This window comes from Embiotoca jacksoni, unplaced genomic scaffold, assembly GCF_022577435.1.
Source record: "Embiotoca jacksoni isolate LCO1_2020_lvr unplaced genomic scaffold, fEmbJac1.0.p SCAF_10, whole genome shotgun sequence".
In the NCBI taxonomy this organism is placed as follows: Eukaryota; Metazoa; Chordata; class Actinopteri; family Embiotocidae; genus Embiotoca; species Embiotoca jacksoni.
The window spans coordinates 14319082-14341509 of NW_027185230.1; the positions used below are offsets into that span (position 1 = coordinate 14319082).

General features: G+C 45.5%; 1 protein-coding gene across 1 annotated transcript; it reads left to right on the forward strand.

Annotated features, from left to right (window-relative positions):
* Nucleotides 1-1756: 1756 nt before the first annotated feature.
* ttll11 (tubulin tyrosine ligase-like family, member 11) lies at nucleotides 1757-21536 on the forward strand. The gene is made up of 10 exons (XM_069168723.1): nucleotides 1757-3117; nucleotides 6826-6925; nucleotides 7689-7822; nucleotides 9621-9911; nucleotides 10007-10291; nucleotides 10906-11001; nucleotides 11712-11824; nucleotides 16460-16696; nucleotides 18140-18246; nucleotides 19394-21536. The coding sequence occupies exons 1-10, from the start codon at nucleotides 2554-2556 to the stop codon at nucleotides 19687-19689; spliced, it is 2223 nt and encodes a 740-aa protein (XP_069024824.1). The 5' UTR covers nucleotides 1757-2553; the 3' UTR covers nucleotides 19690-21536.
* Nucleotides 21537-22428: the final 892 nt, after the last annotated feature.

Below are 22428 nucleotides of genomic sequence, written 5' to 3' on the forward strand. Positions count from 1 at the left end.
GGATGGCTCAGAGTCACCTCAGGAAAAGGAATGATTTTAAGCCTAATCTTAAAAGTAGGGAAGGTGTCTGCCTCCCAAACTCATATTGGGAACAGGTTCTACCGAAGAGGAGTCTGAAAGCTAAAGACTCTTAAGTTAGTTAAGAAGTTTATGAAGTCATTAGTACCAAGTATTAAAGAAATACGAGGCTCAACAGAGCGTGGACTCTCTTATTAGCCTGCCCTACCGTACTAAAAATGAAACCTGGGGGGATTTCTCATATGTAAATCCTGTCCTTCCAGCCTATAAGAAGTTCTTATAAATTGGTGGAACACCACTTCCTTCCCAGCTTTGGTGATGTCTGCTTTAAAGACCACAAACGTGCCAAGGAGGTAGCCTCCTCTGATTCTTTTTTAATGGGGCAACAGCATCTTACGCAGTGAGCACTATCAACCAGATAATCCGCTATATATTTAAGTCTTTGATCAGGTAAACCTGGAAGAAAAACCCCCGTCCTGGACTAAAGGTGCCAAGTGGAACGCTAGAAAAACAGATCAGATTTATCAGTCAACTGAGGATTGTTCCAGCAGGACAGATTTGGTGATTTGCTTCTTGCCAAAGTGTCCTAGGTGTTCTGCTCTTGGCTACCTGCTTGTGCTACAAAGTAGGTTCGAAGGTGATGTTACCCCACCCGCCAGAACGAGGCTGAAGTTCACAGCACTGCACCGGATTTACAGTTAGCCCTTCTTTGGGTCTGTATGGAAGAGGAACCGTCAAGTATCCGGGCTCTGCCTTTGACTTTTCGCAGCTCTAGATCTGTATATTTTTTTTTAGGCCATGTGCTGCTCCTGACTGGCCCCCAATTTCCTCGCTAGCCGGAGAGCTTTCTTTCTGTTTGTTGTGGTAAGGACAATCACTCAGACGGCGGGCGTATACACAGTCATACATCTTGGTGGATTTCTGGTACTGGCCATGCAGACGGTAGCTTACTTGAGGGAAATGTCTCTTCTTCAGCAGTTGGACAGACACGGTCTTCTGAAGATTCTTGATGCGTCTTAACTCTCTTTCCATGTGGTGATGTTGATGGTGGTGCCGGTCTTGATTTACTGGGGGTTAATGTGTCTTCTTTAGCAGATGGACTCTGCTGACTGAAGATACTCTACGTGTCTGAACTCTTTTTTTCCCTGCGGTGGTGTTTGTACTGTTTATTTTTAATAAGTCATGTTGAGCATACATGTGACCACTGTTTTTGACTTTTTCAATACACTTTTCCTGTCTTTGGAAAATCATTATCACCACAATATCGGCAAATAAATACAGATTATGAAAAGAAATAATAAAAAAAAAGAAGATCTGCCTTTCTTTTCCCGATCTCACAACTTTATATATATATATATATATATATATATATATATATATATATATATATATATATATTCTGTTTTTCTAAAATGTGTTCTTTTGATTTCTTTCTTATTTGCCTTCTAAAAAAGCACTTTGTACGAATTAGAAAATTTATTTTCTGGATAAAAAAAAACAAAAAACGTCTTTGCTGATGAACATTTCGACCTATTAAAGGAAATCTAGGTAACTTAAGGTAATATTTTTCAGTAAGGGAAATTACGGTAAGCTATTTGGTGGACATTAAATAATTATTTGCTTCTGAAGGGAGATCACGGCAACATGGCATCCTTATGTTGCCTTCACGAGCTGTCGGGAAATATGAAAATATTAAGCCCTAAAGGGGAAAACCGGTTGAAACCGGCAAACAGTACCAGCATCGCGTTACAGAATTTCAGTGCTACGATCTGGCAAGAAAAATCGGTTGCACATCATCCGGTGCTCCGTTTCTATTTATAATTTACAGGCGATAAGTCCCGTGGACAACCCGCCTTAGGAAAGCAGCGGGGGGTATTACGAGGAACCCAGAAAGCAGCATCAGCTGAGTTCAAACCAGATGGAGGCTGGGCGACGGGCCGGTCTGCCGTCTGCTGCTTGACAACACAAGGACGATAAACACCACATAACTGGAGACCAAGAGTACCGCGGGGCCGGTGAGGTAAGGACGGGACAACTTAACGGTAGTTGGTTTTTTTTGTTGTTGTTGTTGTTTTTTTTGCCAGCGGCTCAGGACCGTATGTTATCTAAATGAAGTTTGACAGGCTACCGTCAGCTTTAGCTCCCTTTCGAGAAGCTAATTTAGCCGCGGTGGCTACGAGGGACGAGTCGCCGCCAGCCTGGGACAAGTCGCCCATTTAAAACTATTGAAACCAGCCGGCGAGCCAACAGCGGTAGCTCGCGTTACTTATTTAGCCGGAGATGTCGACGTTAAATACTGCGGGCTCGGTCGTATTTCCGCAGGTCTGCTCACTCACTCCGGTTTGAAATAACGGCCTCACTTTGAGACAAATGGCTTTTACCCTATTATAAAAAAAAAGAAAAAAAAAGAAAAGAAAAAGAAATAAAAGAAGCCAGCGATGCGTACTTCACCGTTTCTGAACACCGTTACCTTGCCGGCGTCGGATTATCGCACTCCGCGGTCCCACTGCGCCCTGCCCGGCGGCGTCACGAATAATGAATGATCGTCATGTCAAAGTGGAGGTTCAACTCGAGCGGATGAAATCGTTCGGCGAGGATGCAGCGAAGGCTGGAGCGGTGGATGCTGAGGAGCCGGTGCCGGTGTCGGTGCCGGTGCCTTCGTCCGCCGCCTCTCTATCCCCGGACCCCTCCGGCATCACTATAGCAGCAGCAGCCGCCGCCGGCGCGGATACCCCCGGTAAACCGAGGGGCAAACATCGCGGCAAACCCGGGAAAGACGCCAAGAATATCTGCGGTAAACACATCTCGGATCTGGCGCTGCACGGGTCCGCGGTCTCCGCTCACGGCGAGAGACACCTGAACAGACTCGGGTACGAGCGGACGCTTCACATCAAGGGGACTGGGAAGATACTGCAGGGCAAGTTGGAGAACAATGGCAACTATGCAACCATCCACGCGTCCAAGAACATCCATGAAACGCGCCGTGAGGACGGATTCAAAGTCCCGAGGAAGAGAAGGCCAGTGACGGTGGACACCTCCAAAGCCAAAACGTCGTTGGAGGCGCTGAAGATAAGCATCAGGCAGCTCAAGTGGAAAGAGGTGAGCTGCCCAAGAGTTTCTCTACTGTTTTTGTTGTTGTTGTTGTTGTTGTTGTTGTTGCTATTTTGCCTTTGCTTTTATTTACCCATGTCCCATTTTTCATTCCTATAAATAGTGCAAAAGTAGTCGCGTGAATAGCTGGTGTAGCTGAGCAGCAGTGATCCAGAGAGGACCCCCTGACATCATCGTCTCACTTCAGCGTGGGTCACCAGTGTGCATGGATGAAAACCTCCCGTCTCAATGTCCTCCAGCTTACAGTTGACTGTTTTTGTTTGTTTAATTCCACTAAAGTACCAAAACAGGGAACCTCCGTTGACCTCTTCTTGCTTTTCCAACGTATTTCAACCGTTTTAGTTGTTGAACCGGAACGAGAGGAGCCGTTGCGCGAAAAAAAAAAAAACGATGTCCAAAGAATATCCATAAGGCTGACGCTTGGTAAGCAAGCGTTATATCTGCAAATATAATAACATGTTAGAAATGATCATAGATTTCCTTTTTGAAGGCTGCAGGAGACAACCGAACACTCGCACGATTAATGTCCTCCACTTTCTCTTCTAAGCAGTCTCTTGACGCAACGGTTTCTGTAGTTTTCAAGGGCACGGCACTTACTCCAACCCGAGATATCTTTTTTTTTACTGGTTGTGTGTGTTCAGCTGGTAAAAAGGAAATAGAATCTGAACTGCAGCAGCTTATAAAGAAAACAATAACGGACCGTTGAGCCCGTTTAAAACTCAATCCGATAATAATTACAGCAGCCGGCCTCCTCTCTCCGGAGCTCTGAAATTTCACGAGACGCAGTATCTCTGGCAAAATGTGACTCACAAAACGCCTGGCTTTCAGAAGTTGGAACCGAGTCTTCGATCCGTGTGGGAGTGTTTGGAGTTGCCGTGGTTTTAAGAAAACGAGATGATCAAGAGAACAGTTTGGATGAAGCCGAAACAATGAGCCTGTTCGTGCAGCACCGAAGGTGGTCGTGATGTTGTCCGCCCATTAAAATACTCAACCGTCATTGAGCATGAATTTAAACTAACCTCCATGTCCGCTAAAGATGGAAGAGTCGGGTCACCCTTCTTGTCAGCGGACGCGCGTCTACACAAGTGTTGTGAGTTCACGCGCCGTCGCTATTCATATTAATGATCTAACTTGCTGCTGTGGCTGCTCACTGCTCCTAATGTGTGTGTGTGTGTGTGTGTGTGTGTGTACACACGTACTGCTTCCGATTGGGTAAAACGCAGAGGTCAAGTTCCTCTGTAAAAAAATACACGTACGGGCAAACAAAATTATTGATGATATTCTGCAAAACCACGCACTCATTTACATTATTAAGTGTTTTCTGAATTGGTATTGTATCGTAATCTGTAATTGGAGTCGCTCTCTCACCTTAATTTCGACCTCCTTACCTTTTCCGTCGCTGCAGATTTCGAGTTGAACCGTGGCGATTAGAAAGTGAATCTGAAGGCAAACGATCAATAACCTTTTTTTTTGATAATTAGTTAAACATTGAAGTCAAACAACAGACTTGAAAATTAGGCGTTTCCCCCCCCCCCCCACACTGTTTTCAGATGTTTCATTGACCACACAGATTAATAAATCAAGAAACAAACAAAAAAAAAATGGCAGTTGCAGCTTTAATTTAGACCCTAAGGACTTGTTATCCTTAGACGACGACGCGGTCGCCATTAATTGGGCCACAACTTCCAGTTCCACAGCGCACGCTTCAGGTGTCTAAAACGACACAGGACGGTTGTGGATGAAAGTCGCTGTGAGCGAGAAGCAGCAACTTTGAAACATTAATGGGAGGGCTAATTGATCCAGTCCTTTTTTTTTGTTTTTTTTTTTAACTCGGAGCCATAAACACCATCTGGTCACTTTGAACGCGATGCAATTAATACCTGCCGTCGGCCGTTATCAGCGCTCCCCCCTCCATTATGCATGAGAAGTAACGAACGGTAATTCGACGAGACGGGTGGACGTGTCGCCGGTGACCGAGCGGCGACACTTGAACCCCTTTTCCGAGTCTGCCATTTGAAAAAGGAGACGGGACGGCCCGTACGTCACCGCGCTCGGTCTGCGAAGCCAAGCCGAGGCCGCTGTATGGATCGCGTGTCGAATTTGAAAGTAGCCGTCGGCCGTCTTCGAAGGGGTTGCGACCCCAGTTGCTTCGGTGTGCGTGTTGTCAGTCACGGAGTGACCTGTGATCGGGGCAAATCCTTTTAGCCGAGTTGTGATACGCCCGGCATTTAAGCGGGACTTGGCTCGGTACGATTTTGGAAAGTTAAGAGGGCATTTTGGGGAAAACATTGCGCTCGCTACGTCTGCCCATCCTGTGGTATTCTCCGGCCTGAGAGACCGCTGTCAAGTGACGCTCGGCGTGCGGCACGCTCTTTAACGGTGGGAAATAATTAGCTTTAAGCTCCTCTAATCCAATAGGCCAGTATAGTCCTCTTCGTGGCAGAGTGAATGCCAATCCGAGGGACCGAATAACAAACACCAGAGAATGAGACGAATATCACTGCCTTTTATTTCTGAATGGAGTTTAAAAGTTCCCGACGGCGAGAGGCTTCCTTAGTTTCGAGAAAACGATAACCTGGATATCTGGAACGATAAATGCTGTTTACTGGAGGCTTTCGCGTCAGTAAAAGATACGTTTTGCTTAAACTGGGCCAAGTCTTTTCATAAATAAATAAGGCTCGGTAAACTAACCCCTAAGGACCCATTAACGCGACGTTCCAGATTTATCGTGTTGCCGGGGCGACCAGTTGGGTCGCGTACCGTTCAGGGTGCCCGATTGCCAAGGCCGCCGACTTTTCTGAGTCGTTTCAGACGTCCTCCTGATGTAATATAGTCCAAGATCGACTCCATGATACAATTGTTCTTGGCTCCCGTGTTAATGTTTTGAACCCCGCTAAGAGCTGTTGAATTAAAATTTCTCGACCACAAGCTGCGAGGCGAACGGGGAGTGGATCTGAGACTTGAGAGTGCCACTTTTACACGATGTGATTGGTCGATGTCTTTACTTGTGCTTTAAAAGCTCAGAAAAAAAAAAAAATCAACCTCACTCTGAAATAGAAAGTATTCTCTTCCAGTTAATTGTTGCTGCATCACAGCCAAGTTTGGCTCCAGAGAATTGAGACGTGACTCCATATTTGAGAGCTGTACTACAGGGAGCTGTCTTTTAATGTACGTTAGGGGTTTCTCTGTTAGTTCGGGGTATAAATACTGTTCTTCCAGACATGAAGACGGCGTGTTTGGTTATTTGTTTGGCACATACATGCACCGGGATAACCTCTCCTTTCGACTCAAGTCGGTGGATAATTTGGGATTCGGAGTGTGTGAGTATGGGCAGAAGAAGTGTAGAGGTCCAAAGCCACGCCTTTGTGCCAGTAGGATTTTCTCCCTCGCCAAATCCTTTTATAGTATCACTTCTTCCTTCTCTTTCCCCGCTTATCCCAACAGCGACACGCACTTAGCTGCCATGTTTAGGCAAGATTATCCCTGCTCTTCGGGATCACCCGAGAGACAAACGACCTCCTCGCGTCCCGAGTCAACACCAACAAATGAAAATCCTCCTTTTCTTTTTTTTTTTTTCTTCCCAAATGCAAAACGAGCGCGATTTTCTGATCTTTGTGGTTTTTCCTCATCATTCTCCTATCATCTTTGATCGCCCCTCCCCCCCGTTCACTGCTCCTTCTCTCTCTCTTCCATCAGTTTCCTTTGGGGAGACGAGCAGCCTGTGAAATCTACTGGCATGGCGTTTCCTTCCACGACAATGAAAATATCGTCTCGGGGCAGGTCAACAAGTTCCCAGGTATTTCGCCGCATCCTCTTCTACGAGCCTCTCTACGTAGGAGGACACGTCACCGATGATTGTCAGACCGTAAGGGGAAAAAATAGCTTTATTTGAGGGAGCAGTGCTTCATACGTCTCTCAGTATTCACAACCAGGTTTGAAGTGGTGACATAAAGGGTGCTTAAATTTACCTTAGCTTAGACGAACCTGCCAGTCTCGGTTAGATTCAGGCTAGAGATTTGAGGCCGTCTTAAAATAGATCAATGTCGGGAACTATCGGCGAAAATAATGATGTGGAAATATTATTCAAACTTGACAGATAAATGAACCGTTTTGAATTGCAGATGGAAAGTCCGATTTTTGGGTTTGTCGGCTGATCAGAAACTAAACTGAAAGGCTTTTCAGAACGGGTTCAGGGATCAGGTGGGTGAACGGTGTTTCACCTTTCATCATAACAGAATTGAGTTCAAGCTTTCCTGAAACCATTTTCTTCTCCGTGGCAATAACCGTTGCTTTTACAGACCGCAGAGAGTCATACATATGCAAGAGGCAAACGCCACTGGAGTCCTGTGACCTCCACTTATCTCGGGTCATATTGAATTATGGCTTTACAAGGTGGTGTCGTCCTGCCTTTTCAGCATTGAAATTCCTTCTCGATATTATCAAACCCGGGTTGTTGTTTTTTTCAGCTCACTGCAAAAAACGACTAACTACCACTAATCGGAATATAGATTCCAAGCGCATTCAGTTTGATCTCTGAAATGATCTTCTGCGCTCTGCAGGAATGATCGAAATGCTGAGGAAGATCAACCTGAGCCGAGCGGTGCGGACGATGCAGGAGCTGTTTCCAGAAGAATACGACTTCTATCCGCGTTCCTGGATCCTGCCTCAAGAGTACCAGCAGTTTTCCACACAGGTACAGTTGCATAACTTTATAACAGAAGCGTTGTGGTACTGGACTCGGAATAAATCACAACTCTTCTCTATTTCAGAGCTCATAAAGCAGTGAAAATATAGAAACTGTGTGTATATTTATAGGCTATTATACAAGTCAAACGAAAAGGACGACAAAAGATTTGCGATGGCAATCAAGAGTTTTCATGAAGGGAGAACATTCAAAGAAGTTGCTTTTAATTTGACTCATGGAAACTGAAACTGAGGTCAGAACGTTTTTTTCAACTTTCTATATGAAAGTTGCAGACGAGAAAATACAAAAATCAGACAACACGTAAAACAAAACTAATTAAAGGAGCCATTTAACAGAAGTACAATCACGTTGAATTCAACCAGATGTATCAATAGTACCTAATGTACAATACCTAAATGTAATTCGGCCACCGCTGATGTCCCAGAATGGTTTTTATAAATACAAAAAAAAAAAATCTACCAATGTCTCTGTTGATGTGGGAGACAGGAATAACTGAACAAAGTCGTAACATTTCTTTTTGCTTGCTTCCTTTTTAATGTCAATCAAATTTGTCAGTGATAAAGTGATGATGTCTCCCGGTGCCTTCACTGTGCCTCTGTCGCTAAAGATTTGCACTTTGGCATTGGCATGTACTTTTTGTGCAAGTCAGACGGATCATCATGTGAAATTGCAGAAATACATTTAGCTTTTAGAAAAATGTTACAATATTGGAATATCTTTTCAAATTAAAGATCTGAATTGGTGATCATGGAATTGAATGGGTAGATGCTCAATACCTCCGATTAAGAGATCAAGTGTGTTTTGTCCAGCAGGGGCCACCAGAGTACCACTTTTTTTTCATTCCAGTTTACTTTTCAGCAGATGAAGCTGCTTTCTCAAAAAACGAATAAAAAAATAAAAAATCCATGACTTTGATTTACATATTACAGCATTACATAAGAAGGAAATCTGACAGAAACAGAAATACAACACTTGTCCTGGAATACGGCTGCATCATGCAGTGTCGGCTCGTTGAGCCTGTCACGGTTTTGAAAAATTTGGAAGACAAACAACCTAAAATAATACATTGAAAAATGGGTGCTTCTTCTTTGGGAAATTTGCAGATGATTGCAAGATTTATTCAAAATCAGATTACCTAAAGTTTGACTCACTTCCTGGTTTACAAAGATACAGTGCAGCCGTAAGTTAAGTCAAAGTATTTACTTCCACATATTTCCTCTACGGAAGAGCTATAATTAAATCATTTATTTCGAAGTTCAGATGGAACAAAAAACGTTTTTTTTAATGACGAATTGTATTCGTTTTGTAAGGGCGGCACGGTGGTGCAGTGGTTAGCACTGTCACCTCACAGCAAAAAAGGTTCCGGGTTCGAATCCGGTCCTCGGCCTTTCTGTGCGGAGTTTGCATGTTCTCCCTGTGCTTGCATGGGTTCTCTCCGGGTTCTCCGGCTTCCTCCCATCATCCAAAAACATGCACCTCAGGTCAGGTTACCTGGCGCCGCGCTAGTGGCAGCCTGCTGCAGCAGCTCCCCCCTGAGAGCCCCCCTGCTGTAGTGAAGAAGTTTCCCCTCGGGGATTAATAAAGTGTATAAAATCAAATCCCAAAAAAATAATGAAACAACTGTTTACTCAGTCTGTATTAGTTTTATGATAAAGTTATCAAATGGCTGATTCACGTCTGTGTCGAACACCTCTTCAGGTATCGCATCAACAACCCGCTTTGTTTCCTTCTACAAGCATCTGTCCCGAGCATCTGTCAGCTTTCTCTGTTATCCTTTCTGCTGCAGATTCGCATGGTGAAGGAGAACGACGCCACGGTCAATCCCACCTTCATTGTCAAGCCGGACGGGGGCTCTCAGGGGGACGGCATCTACCTCATCCGCGACCCCGCCGACCTGAAGCTCGTGGTGGGCTCACAGGCCAAGCAGGCCGTGGTCCAGGAGTACATCCAAAAGCCGCTCCTCATCGACAAGCTCAAGTTCGACATCCGCCTCTACGTGCTGATCAAGTCCCTGGAGCCGTTGGAGATCTACATTGCCAAAGAAGGCCTGACGCGTTTTTGCACCGAGCCCTACCAGGTAGCCACGGCGGCGCTCGCTAATGCTTCGGAGACTTACGAGAAGCTGTTGGCGCGCACGCGACTCAACGGCCCTTCTCTTTCTGAATCGTGCAGGAGCCGAGCCAGAAGAATCTGAGCCACGTCTTCATGCACCTGACCAACTACTCCCTCAACGTCCACAGCGGCAACTTCGTCCACTCGGACAGCCAGAGCACGGGCAGCAAGCGCACGCTGTCCAGCGTGCTGTACCGGCTGGCGGCGAAAGGCGTCGACATCAAGAGGGTGTGGTCGGACATCATCGCCCTCGTCATCAAGACGGTCATCGCCGTGGTGCCGGAACTTAAAGTGTACTATCAGGCCGACATACCGCCCGGTAAGCCGGGACCCACGTGCTTCCAGGTGGGTGTTCAGTGGCGGGTGACGCGTTCAGAACAGAAACGACAACATTTGTGTCGTAATATTGGCCCACCTGCTCCTCCCGTATCCACAAATCTGCTTACAAATCATATATGTATATGTATATATATATATATATAAAAGCCACTACGTATACTTTGACACAAGATCTTGCTTCATAATTATTCGATTTAAAGTTGTTTTTTTTCTGTATCAGAAGTAATCCAGGCGACTATTTCCTGAACATTGTGAGCAGCGGGACTTTTCACGATTTAGACAGACTGTAAAGGAAGTGGGTCAAAAACACACAGTGTGCTTCAGGTTAGGTTAAAGTTCAACACGCTGACATTCAAGTGGGCTCTGTTCATAAATGCTAAATGCTAAATGCTAATAGGTTTTTCTTTTTTTTTTTTTAATTAATTTTCAGCATTTGTTGTCCAGAAATGCAGCAATTAAAGTGGACTAGGTTAATGTCTGGTGCTACTACGCCCACTTAAATCATAAATGCAGCACAGAGAACAAACACTCACGCAGTAGCTTTTTGTTTCGTGATCTACGTTATTCTCAAGTATATCTACATTATTATGTACTTAATGTTGTGTGTGTGTGTGTCTCAGATATTAGGTTTTGACATCCTGCTGATGAAGAACTTGAAGCCGGTATTATTAGAGGTCAACTCCAACCCCAGCATGAGGATAGAACACGAGCAGGAAGTAAGAGTTCATGTCCACGTCAATATTTTCCTCGTTGCTGTCGTTACTATTCGGGCCCGAGCACCGATGGTGCGAAAGCCCTACTGTTCTTCAAGGAATTATTATTTCCGCGTTATCATTGTTCTCCGTAAACAACTGCATTTTTGGAGGCTTTACCATATTCAAAAACCCGTGAAAGTTGGCACACGCGTCCTCTCCCGGCGAACGCTTTCGTATTGTGGTGGAGTCGTGAGTGGGCGTGGCCAAGTAGAAGTCGAATCTTTTACCCGTTTCAGAAAAAAAGGTCATACTCCAAAAAGTGATCCAAATAAAAAAGTCACACGATAGCACGTCGTCCAAAAAGTGACCCAAAAGTCATTTTTGTATAGAGTATAGCCAGGGCGACGCGGCTAAGGAAGTTCATGTTTAAGTTTAAACGATGCTCCAAACCTCATGAAACATGCGGCAGGCACCAACTTTCATGAGTTTATGAAGGTGTTAAAGCTGCCAAAAAAAAGGCAATTTTTTTTTTTTTTTTAAAGAACAATAAGGAACGAGATCGAGAAAAAAAACCGTCAAACTGCAAGCGGGAATATGCGGACCCTCCCGTGCTGCCCGGCGGCCCCCGACCCGCTGGATCCCCGACGTGCAGCGTGCCCACGTGGGCCCGCACGTCACTGCTTGCAGTTTGAATTCCCATTTGTTCTAACAAGTGCACTTATTTACTTCAGGTGGCACCAGGAGTTTTTGAATACGTCCCCAGTCCCGTGGACGAGGAGGTCAAAGTGGGTGTGATCAGGGACACTCTGCGCCTTATGGACCCCGGCCACAAGAAACCGACAATGTAATTAACACACGCACACGCACACGCACAGTTTGAAGTTGTTACATCCCTCCACTCTGTCTGCATGTCCACTTTTTAAGGACGTGATATCTCACTCTGAGCCACTCAACGGCTCTCTAAGCTCGTTAAACGGGGCAAAAAAAATTAAATTCCGCTGAGCCGTGCTGGAAATTCACACATTACTCGTCCACTGTCTCGATCTTTACCGGCTGACTGCCCCTCTGCGGTGCCAGGCAGCAAATCTCCTCCACCATTAGGGTTTTGTGTTTTTCTTTCACGACGAGAGGATTTAAGCGTTCTGTTCTGCCTCCATCTCCGTTTTCTGGCCTTCTTCTCCATTTCTTCCACGTTTTTTTTTTTTTTTTTTTCCCCTCCCCAGATTATTCTCCACATCAGATATTTGATCTGCTTTGTTCTGCCAGTGAGACGGATATCTTCTCAGGGATAATACCCACTTAACTATTATATTCGCGGCCAGTAACATGATGATATAATCCGCCTGTAATATATTTAATCTCGGTTCCTCTTGCGTTGCTATATTTTCACGCCGCCAGACTCAGCAGAAGCACATTCTTTACTTATCTGAGGAGGAAGTACAGAACAGCATACACATTTAAAAACGGTGTTCACTTTGAACTAATTCCTATCTGCGCTGTTTTACAGACCCATAATCCTTTAATCTAATGTCCCTCATACTTTTTAGGGTTGGCTTCAGACCTCCGGCCCCAAGTCGGAGGGGATTACGCATCACGTTTTCTTAAAGTTGAACTATTAGTTGATCGACAGGAGATTAAGCCGCAGCTATTTTTTATAATCAATTCTTCAAATATCGAATATTTTCAGTTGAAAAAAAAGTCACTATTGACTTACACTCTCCAATATCTAAGTGTGAAACTAATTCAGTGGCTGTCCTAGAATACATATCACAAATACCCCCCCCCCCCTCCCCCACTCCCCCTACCATCACCACCAAAACATTTTCTTTTTTTCATATAGAGGGTAATTTTAACTGCGGTAATGCTCCTGTTGCGGCTGAGCATGCTGCAAAAAACACAAAAGATTTAGCGTTGAAGTCGGGTTGTGATTGCAGGCAAGTGTGCTCTCTGCTAAATCCGACTAAGTCTCTTAAGTGGTCGGGATATGCTAATTACGCCACCTAGCTATCGCTAATGTTTATTAAATTAGCCATTAGATTGGATGTGCTCCGAAAAATGTAATCATCAGCCGACGACGAGAGCGCGAAATATGAAGTCATCAATCATTCAGTTCCACGCGCCGTGCCGCTCGTGCGTCCACACCTGCGCGAAGGCGCGTTCGGTACACAGGGACGCGCGTGTTCGTCTTCTTGAAAACACGCTGGGTGCCAACTCGTGTTTTAAGTCCCGTTCAAATGAAGCCACCCGATCGGGCAGCAGAGGAAGAAGAGCTTTCCTGCTTCTTTCTTCAACAAACGTATCAGTAGCTCAGTGTTAAGATTCTCCATTACACGGAAATTGTTTTAACATGAAATTACACATTGTGTATATTCATTTATTATCATGAATCATATTTTTTTTAGACGTATTTTACTGTTTTACCCCGACCTAGTTTGAATTATTATTTTTTTTTTATATATACATGTATTTATATATATATATAATGTTGGACACAAAGATAGATTTAGGGATGTGATAATTCAAAGGAGAGAGAAGAAGGCCTCAAACAATTATTCAAATGAAACGCTCTTCAAAACATGGGGGAGAATTTTCTTTTTTTGGTGGAACTGATCAAAATTTACTGTTACTGAAATCTGACGAAAACAGGAACCGAGTAACCATTTGGTCTTAAAAAGTCTTTTTTTTTTAAATTTTTTTTTACTGGTATTCTATTTTAAGCTTCACTCATAGAGTTAGGTGCATTTTTTTTTTTACTCCCGCTGACTCTGCGAATTATTAACAAGCAGTCTTTCAGAGCTAAAACAGAATGTTCCCAACATTTGTACGGGCGGCTAAGTAATCTGTTTACTGCACGGAGTCGGTCAGGAAAATACACCCGTGTTGTGTTTGCTGGCGGTCGGTCTGCCGTGGGATGGATGGGATTCAGTCAGAGCCCGGAGTCGAGAGTAAAATTCACCCATGTGTGAGTTTCACTTGTTAAGATGGAGTCAAACGAACGCGGGTAGTGACCCGACACGCGCGCACACACACACACACACACACACACACACAGCTGAGTAAAGAACTGCGTTTCTATTTAAAGGAGACAGAGTGAGAGCTTATGGCAAAGAGATAAGTCAAAATACAAAGTGGCAGAACAATGGGGGCGGAGAGGGGACGTGGCATTTTGGAAAGAAGGGGAGACAAGATAAATGGGGATTTATAAGAAGGAGCATGTGATGGTATCAGCGACTCTCAGACATGTGCTGCTCGCGCCCAGCTCATTAATCCTGTGTATGATGTCCCCGAGGGTGATTTATGAGCCATTATGAGAGGTGAGCGCGGGCGAGAACACAAAGTTGATATTCACAGGAACCACGTAGCCGAAATGGGGTTCAAGAGACGTGAATACAAAAAGCATTGTCTGCATAGAAAGAAACAAAAGTGGATCGAGTTATGTTCGGGTTTTTTTTTTTTTTTTTTTTCAAAAGCCGAGACTTTTTCTTGTGTTTTTAGCTGCTTTGAATAAAACTCGTAAGGTTTTTGGATTCTGATTGTGTGTGTGGATCGAAACAATTGAGAAAATTGGGGGTGGAGGGATTGTTTTGTTTCTTCTGTGCGTTTTGATTATAGACTGTATATAAAAGTGGACGTCGCTTCCGGGTCTAAAAAAAAAATCAGGCCGATGCCGAAGTACCTTAAGCTGCAATACCACCGAGTGCCACTAGGGGGACGGCTCCAAAAAAAGCTGGCTTCATAGACTCCCATTCAACTTCTTTTATGAAATTAAGTTTATTCGGTGTTGTTAGCTAAAGTCGCTCTTTCTTAATAGTTTACATGTGACTCACAATAATTCCACATTTAATTAGAAAATAAGCCTCAAAATGCAGTGTTTTGGGGGGGGGAGGTGGTGTGTGTCTGTTTGATTGACAGGCCTGTAGTGAAGTCAGGTGACAGCTCCCAGTTGTCGGGACGTAGTTTCCAATCAGATCGAGTCAGATTCACCGCTAGCTCCTCCCCAGCTCGTCCAAATATGGTCACTTCCTGCTCCAAACCGCTAAAAATGGCGACGGCCAAAATCCGAACTCGAGGCTTCGCAACGGCCGCTCGCAAAACCAACGGGCGACGTCGCTGTCGGTTGGTTTCGATATTCCTTTCGCTCCAAGAATCGTTTTCGGCAGAACAAAAAAAGGAGACTTTTGAATCTGGCACTTTTGAACACCTGCGATATCTTTCGAGGGCTGTCAGCTTCCGTCGGAGATGTGTCTGGTTTTTTTTAGTTTTTTTTTTTTTTTTTAGCGCAGCCCGTCCCGTCCAAATAGATGTGGGTGGTGTCCTTCTGGCTGCCGAGGGATGATTGATCCCATTAAACATTCAGCAGCGCTCCTCTCGGTGCCATTCACACTGCTTACTAATTCATGGAGGGAGGAACCGCCTCGTAAAAGTCAGCAATACTGTAACCCCTTGACGTGAAGGTACCCTTTTGTTTTGCAGGCGTGGTCTTCGCACACGCACACACACACACACACACATGCGCGATAGCTGTTGTGCATTGAGGCTGCACACCCTGCAAACCCGAAACCGGAGTCGTTCACTAGTTTGTTTGTTTTTTTCCTCTGGCTGATCAGACTTCTGCTCGGGTCTCCATGATGGCAATTATTCGAGGTCACCGGGACTCCGTGTACTAATAAGAATGATAAAGGTGTAATTTGTTCTGACCTATCAGGTGCAACAAAGCTAAATTGAGAGTGAGGGGGAGATGTCAGTCAAGCACAGTGTGTACACACACAATACACACACACACACACACACACACACACACACACACACACACACACACACACACGCACAGACCCAAGGGCAGACGCACACAAAACTTAAAAGTTTACATAAATTTCTCTTTTTCGAAAGCCGCACGTCCATCTGGGGAATCACAGAGAGGACAGAGGGCAAAGTTAAAATAAAAATGAAGTGTCACATGAAAGATTTTCAGAAAATAAAGCGGCGGTAACCACTCGTGCCTGACATTGCTTACAACTAACGCGAAAACAGATCTCTTTTATGTAGATATAACTTCTAACTGCCGAAAGTGAACGTCGGGGATGTAACAGCGGATGCCGGGTGGAGGCTGCGTGCATGACAAGAGAGTTATTTATCCTTCACGCTGCATTATGTTTTTTTTTCCTTTTCCCCTGCAAAGCCAGACTGTAAGTGCAGATTTAAGTGGAAGGCTTTTTTTTTTTTGGTGCATTTATCTACCTGCAGCGGTGGGCGATCCGGAGCTCAGCTGACAAAAGCTCCGCAGGGCTCTAAAAGGCTAAAAAAAAACAAAAAAACCCAGTCATTTCCAGTCTGTCGACCCGCTGCTTTAAATCCTCCAGTCAGTTTGCTCATTCAAAAAGTCTGCCATTTAAATATAATGCTGTAAAATGTATAATAATTCGTCGTCCCCCCTCCCCCCCACCCTTTGGTTTCTGTCTTGTTTTTCCGCACCCCGAAGCTCCCAGGTGAGGGTTGAACACGGGGACGAGATCCCCATGGAGGCCGAGTCCCAGGAGAGGGGCCCGGACGAAACGGGAGCCCTGCCCTCGCTGTGTCTGAAGCAGGTCTACCCCAAGTACACCAAACAGTTCAACTACCTGCGGCTGGTGGAGCGCATCGCCGTGCTGTTCGTGCGCTTCCTCGGGGTCAAGGGCAACATGCGACTCGGCCCCACCGCCTTCAGAACCTTCATCAGGTACCGGTTTGATTTCTTTCGCTCCACCGGGTCCCGTTTGAACCGGCGGCGGCGCGGAGCGACGCGAGGGCGGAGAGCCGTTTCGAATACGCTCAGACGTGCGGTGACCAATGATTGTAACAATAATACGGCTACATTTAAGTACGCAACCGTCAATAAAATTCATAAAAACATCAGATCAAAAAAAACAAAACACACCCAGTCTTCTAATCTGCATTTATTTCTTAAAGGTATAAGCACTTTTTTTTTTTATTTTTTATTATTGTTTGATACTCTTTGGTACCTGATTCCATTCTGCACGCAGACTGTAATGTAATTTCTGTTTCACAATGATAGTCTGTTATTTACTTCAGCAGTTCATCAAGATGTCAATAGGAACGCCAACGTAATCTTCTGTTCCCAGTTTTAATTGATTCGTGTTTAAAATCACGTTCTTTACGTTGGCCCGGTATTTCAACAAGAAATAATACCAAAAAAAAACCCAACTTAATTAAACCTACATGTCTTTGTCTGGTGCAGCTTCCGTACAGTTACCTGCTCTGTAAATCACATGACCTGCTCTGTAAATCACATGACCCGCTTAACACCAAAAGTTGCGTTAATTATATTTCATACTTTTGGAGTTCGCGATGGCCGACTTTGAATCGTTTCATGAGAATACCGTCAGCTTTCCATACAGCCAATCAAATCTTGAGCAGCGTCGTAAGTGTACGGTCACATTGATCCGGACACTTTGAACAACGACGACATTACGTCACTGCAGCTTTAACCCCAACCGGTCGAGGAAGATGGCCGCCGACCTCTGACCCCGGTTCTGTCGGAGGTTTTTCTTCCTTTTTAAAAGGGGAGTTTTGTGTTGTTGTTTTTTTTCTCCCTCCCGTCTTACGTGGGAATTGTTGAATTGTTGGGTTCCTCTGTATAATGTTATAAAGTTCTGTTTGTAAGAACTTTACTGTGTCAAGTGCCCTGAAATAACCTGTGTTGTGATTTGGTGACATAAATAAACTTGATTTGACTTTACTGCTGTTTTTTTTTTTTTTTTTTTTTTCTTTCCAAACACGAAGATGCGTCCTGTTCTGCAATTTAAACTGGATAAAAATGTATTTTCAATATCGACATGATGTTTGGACGCTTTAAGCGCAGGTTAGCTGACTTTGTCCTTGGTGCCTTACAGTGTAACACCGGCACTCTAGCTGTCAATCAAACACTGATACTGACAAGTGCTGAGATCAGAAGCATTTCTGACATTGCTTTCCCCCCCTCCCTCACCGAACCCTCCTCTTTTTGTTGTTTCCTTTTAATAAAAAAAAAATAATAATTTGCAATACATGATAAAAAAAAAAAAATAACACATTATATTTGACTGAAAAAAAGGGATGTCTCAAAACCTTAGACGTAAGATTTCTTTATTGTTTTTGTTTTTGTTGTTGTTGTTGTTTTTAGGACCTGTAAGCTGAGTAACAGCAACTTCACCATGGCGTCGGTAGACATCCTCTACATCGACATCACACGTCGTTGGTCGGGAGCGACGCCCGACTCCAGAGAAGCAGGTGACGCACGCAGACACGCACGGGAAACCAAAAACACCCCACAAAACCAAAAACACCCCACAAAACCAAAAACACCCCACAAAACCAAAAACAAAACCTTCACGGAGAACAAAAAAAAAAAATCAATAAAAAGAATATGCTGGAGGACGGCGGGAGGACGGCGGCGTCCTCGACGCCTCGGGGAGCAAATAAAAACGCTCGGAGATAATTGCTTGTCATTCTTTTGTCAGATTCCCTCTGACACGGCGCCCCCCCCCCCCCCCGCCCCCGCCCCGTAATTGAAACGAGCCGAGATCACGTTGTGACGGCGAGGAGACCGTCGGACATGAATTATTCAGACGTTGCACCTTTTTGAGGGAGCGGGGAGTGTGTGTGTGTGTGTGTGTGTGTGTGTGTGTGTGTGTGTGTGTGTGTGTGTGTGTGTGTGTGTGTGTGTGTGTGTGTGTTTGCGAGGCGGAGCGGATGGATGGAGTATCACATGGACCGGGATGGAAGGGGGAGGTTGTTGGGCTGAATTCAGAATGAGCTCATACGTATTCAGGGAGACTTGAAGTCAGGCTCTGTTATTTCTCTCTCTCTCTGTGTGTGTGTGTGTGTGTGTGTGTGTGTGTGTGTGTGTGTGTGTGTGTGTGTGTGTGTGTGTGTGTGTGCGCGCGTGGAGGATTTGTGGGGTGCCAAGAACAGCCAACAAAAGTTTGCATTTTCAAATTCGTTTTGTTGTTGTTGTTGTTGTTGTTGTTGTTGTTGTTGTTGTGGTGTTTTGTTGGTGACAAAACTTTAAAAAAAAAAAAAAAAAGCCAAAATGAAAGAATAGGACGGAAATGATTTTTCTTGCATTTGGCCTTCGCAGCGAAGGACTCGCCCACCGTCGCCGCGGCGATCCGGCGAGAATCGGCACGTCGGTTATTATTTTCCGTCCGCGGGTTCCTCGGTTTTGCGTCGGTCGAGGATAGAAAACAGTAGAAAATACCTCAGAGGACCTTCGGGCCGTACTTTCTGCTCGGTTCGTCGCAGTCTCGCTCGTTTTTTTTAAAAATGTATTTATTTATTTTTTTACCTCGGCTGCCACGGCAACAAGTTTGAACGAGTTTAACGAGCGTCCCACCTCGCCTTTTCTGCTTTTTTTTTTTTTTTTTTTTTTCTCCAGGAATGGGACTGCAGGCGTTCGTGGAAGCCTTTTTCTACCTGGCGGGTCGCAGGTTCAAATCCTCGTCGCTGAGAGAGCAGATCGTGTCCCTGCTGGAGCTGTGCGAGGCCCAGCCGCCGCCGGGCGCCGAGGACCGGCGCTCCCTCAGCTGCAGCCGGGCGCTGCCGCGGGCCGTCAGGGCTCAGACGCTGTGCCTCACCAACTCCCCCGCCCCCCTGCGCCGAGCGGCCAGCCAGGACTACGGGCTGCACCAGAGGGTCAAGCCTCGCTCGCACCGGGTCAACGTGGAGAACTGAGGGGGGGAGGGAGGGTGGGGGGAGAGGAGGGAGCCGGCCGTCCAAACCCCTCCCCCGCCTCCCCCCTCCCCACCAAAAAAAAAAACAAAACAAAAAAAACATCACACTGCCTTTTAGCCTTCTCCTCGTGAGCAGGGAAACGAGGTGTCCGTCACTCCTCTGCAGCTCCCGAGACGGACGACCTCCCCCCCCCCACCCTCTCCCCCCCCCACCCTCTCCCCCCCCCAACCTCTCCCCCCTGCTGGCCGACTTGCGGGAAGACTGTTCTCGGCCCTTTTTCTTTGGAGTGGGAAGACGTCTGCAGGACGGGGCGGGGAGGGGTGGGGGTGGGGGGTGGGGTGGGGGGGGGGGGGGTCAGATCCGAAACAGAACAAAATATTATGATACTAGAAGGTCGGTACATTTTTATTTATTTATTTTTTTTCCTCCCCTCCCGGTGGGATCATGTATGAACGGCGTGCCCCCCTCCCCCCTCCCCCGCCCCACACACCTCCCCTCCCCCGGTCGGGACGAGGACACGGCCGCTTTTTAAAAAAAAAAAAAAAAAATTATTTTATTCTATTTAATTTTTTATAAACTTACTGATTCTGGAGGGCAGCTATTTTGCTTCTCTTCACCTTTTCGTCTGCCAACCGTACGATCAGCTTTTCTCTTTTCACGGCGTCCTCGGCGTGTCGCGTTCCTACATTTGCACAGAAACCCTTCGAGCTCTTCACGTTTGCACAGAAAGGGACGACGGGACGCGTCGGCGCGTTCGGTACCGTATTTATTTGCGCGTTCGCTCGGTGGGGAAAGCCCGTCGACGGCCCCGCCGCCTCCACGAGCCCAATTCGAATTAAAGCGAATAAAGTAAAAAAAAAAGAAAAGAAAAGAAAAAAAAGGGGGGGTGGGAGGGCGCCGCCACTTCTCCTCTTTCAGTTCAGCAGCTCAGCCAGCGGACGTATTTCTAGCATGGCTATTACGTCGTAGGCACACACACACACACACACACGCACACGCACGCACACAGACACACACACACAGACACACACACACACACAGACACACACACAGACACACACACACACACACACCACACACACACAGACACACACACACATACACACACATGCACACACAGACACACACACACACACACACACACAGACACACACGCACGCAGGCACGCACACACACACACAGACACACACATGCACACAGACACACAGACACACACACACACGCACACACACACACAGACACACACACACGCACGCACACGCACGCACGCACACACACGCACACACACACACACACACGCACACACACACACACACACACACACGCACACACACACACACACACACGACCGACCGCCATGAGGAATTCAATACATCACGAGTAATTGCACGGCACCAAATTTCACAATTTACACTCGTTTCCTCGATGAGATTTTGGATCGCGTTTCTTGCACGGCTGGAAGTTACACCCAAGAAATATAAAGACAAAATATTCACCCTGCAGCTCTTTTTTCCTTTTCTTTTTTTGTTTGTTTTTGTTTTTTTGTTTTTTTTGGGCCTTTTACACTGAGATTCATTTCACCCATGCAAACAGGAGAGTGACGAACCTGCAGTGTGGGCAGCTGTGGAAAAAAACAAAAAAAAACACGGCCAACGAAAACACGTACCAGATTTCTGCTATACATACTGTAGGACGAACATATTTATTGAAGTGTGGATTATGTGAAGTTAGATGTATGAGGTCATTAACAGTCACAGATAATAATAATCATAATAATAATAATAATAATAATGAAATGTATTTATAACACTGCAAAGAATAAAATTCTTTTTGCTCTTTGGACTGAAGATGTTTGTGTTAATGTGGCGTCTGGTGACTTTTAAGTACTTTTTTCTTTTCTTTTCTTTTTTTTTTTTTTTTCCCAAGTACGTTTTGAGCGAATGCGTGTTGCTGCGGATGCATTGTGCCGATCGTCTGTGCGGTACGCCGTTATCGTCCCACCTCGTGGTGATTTCCCCCATGAGCTCATTAAAGGGCGCCATTTGTCGCACATGACGGCGCCGCTGTTGGCACTCGCCTCTGTTTACAATCTCCGTCTTCAACGAGGCTGACGGATGAATCTGAAACGTCTTTTTTTTAAAAAAAAATTTGTATTTATTTATTTATTTTTTTACGTGTTTAAAGACCTTGTGTGTTTTCGCAGCGCAACCATCTGCCGGCGTTTCCTCGACCTTCTGTCGCGGAGGCTGGCGGCGCCAGTTGACGCTGCAGCTCCGGCGTCGTTAGTCGTCGCCGTTCTTTTGTCGCTGCCGTTGTTGTTGTTGTTGTTGTTGTTGTTGTTGTTGTTGCCGCCGCTGTTGCCTTCGAGCCCGGAGGTCTCGTTGACCGTTCAGAAAAATATCTTCTTCCTTTTTAGCCGCCGTGAAATGTTGCACTAGTTTGCACGTTAACAAGCGTGTGACCCCCCCCGGTTGGTTTGACTTATGAGAGTAGAAGCTGGAAGAGTTTCACTTCTAATAAGTTATAGACATTCAAATTCGCTCATTGGTGTGTTTCGGTGGAAGAAGTACTCAATTCTTTGAAATAGTAACGTGACTAAAAAAAAAAAATCACTCAATTTCAAGTCTGTCTCTTATCTGCGTGTTATATTCCTGGATTAACTCTGACTAGCAGTCAAATTCAGGTGTAAATGTGCGGTGTAACTTTTACTAGAGGAACGTGAAGACGGAGATAATTTAA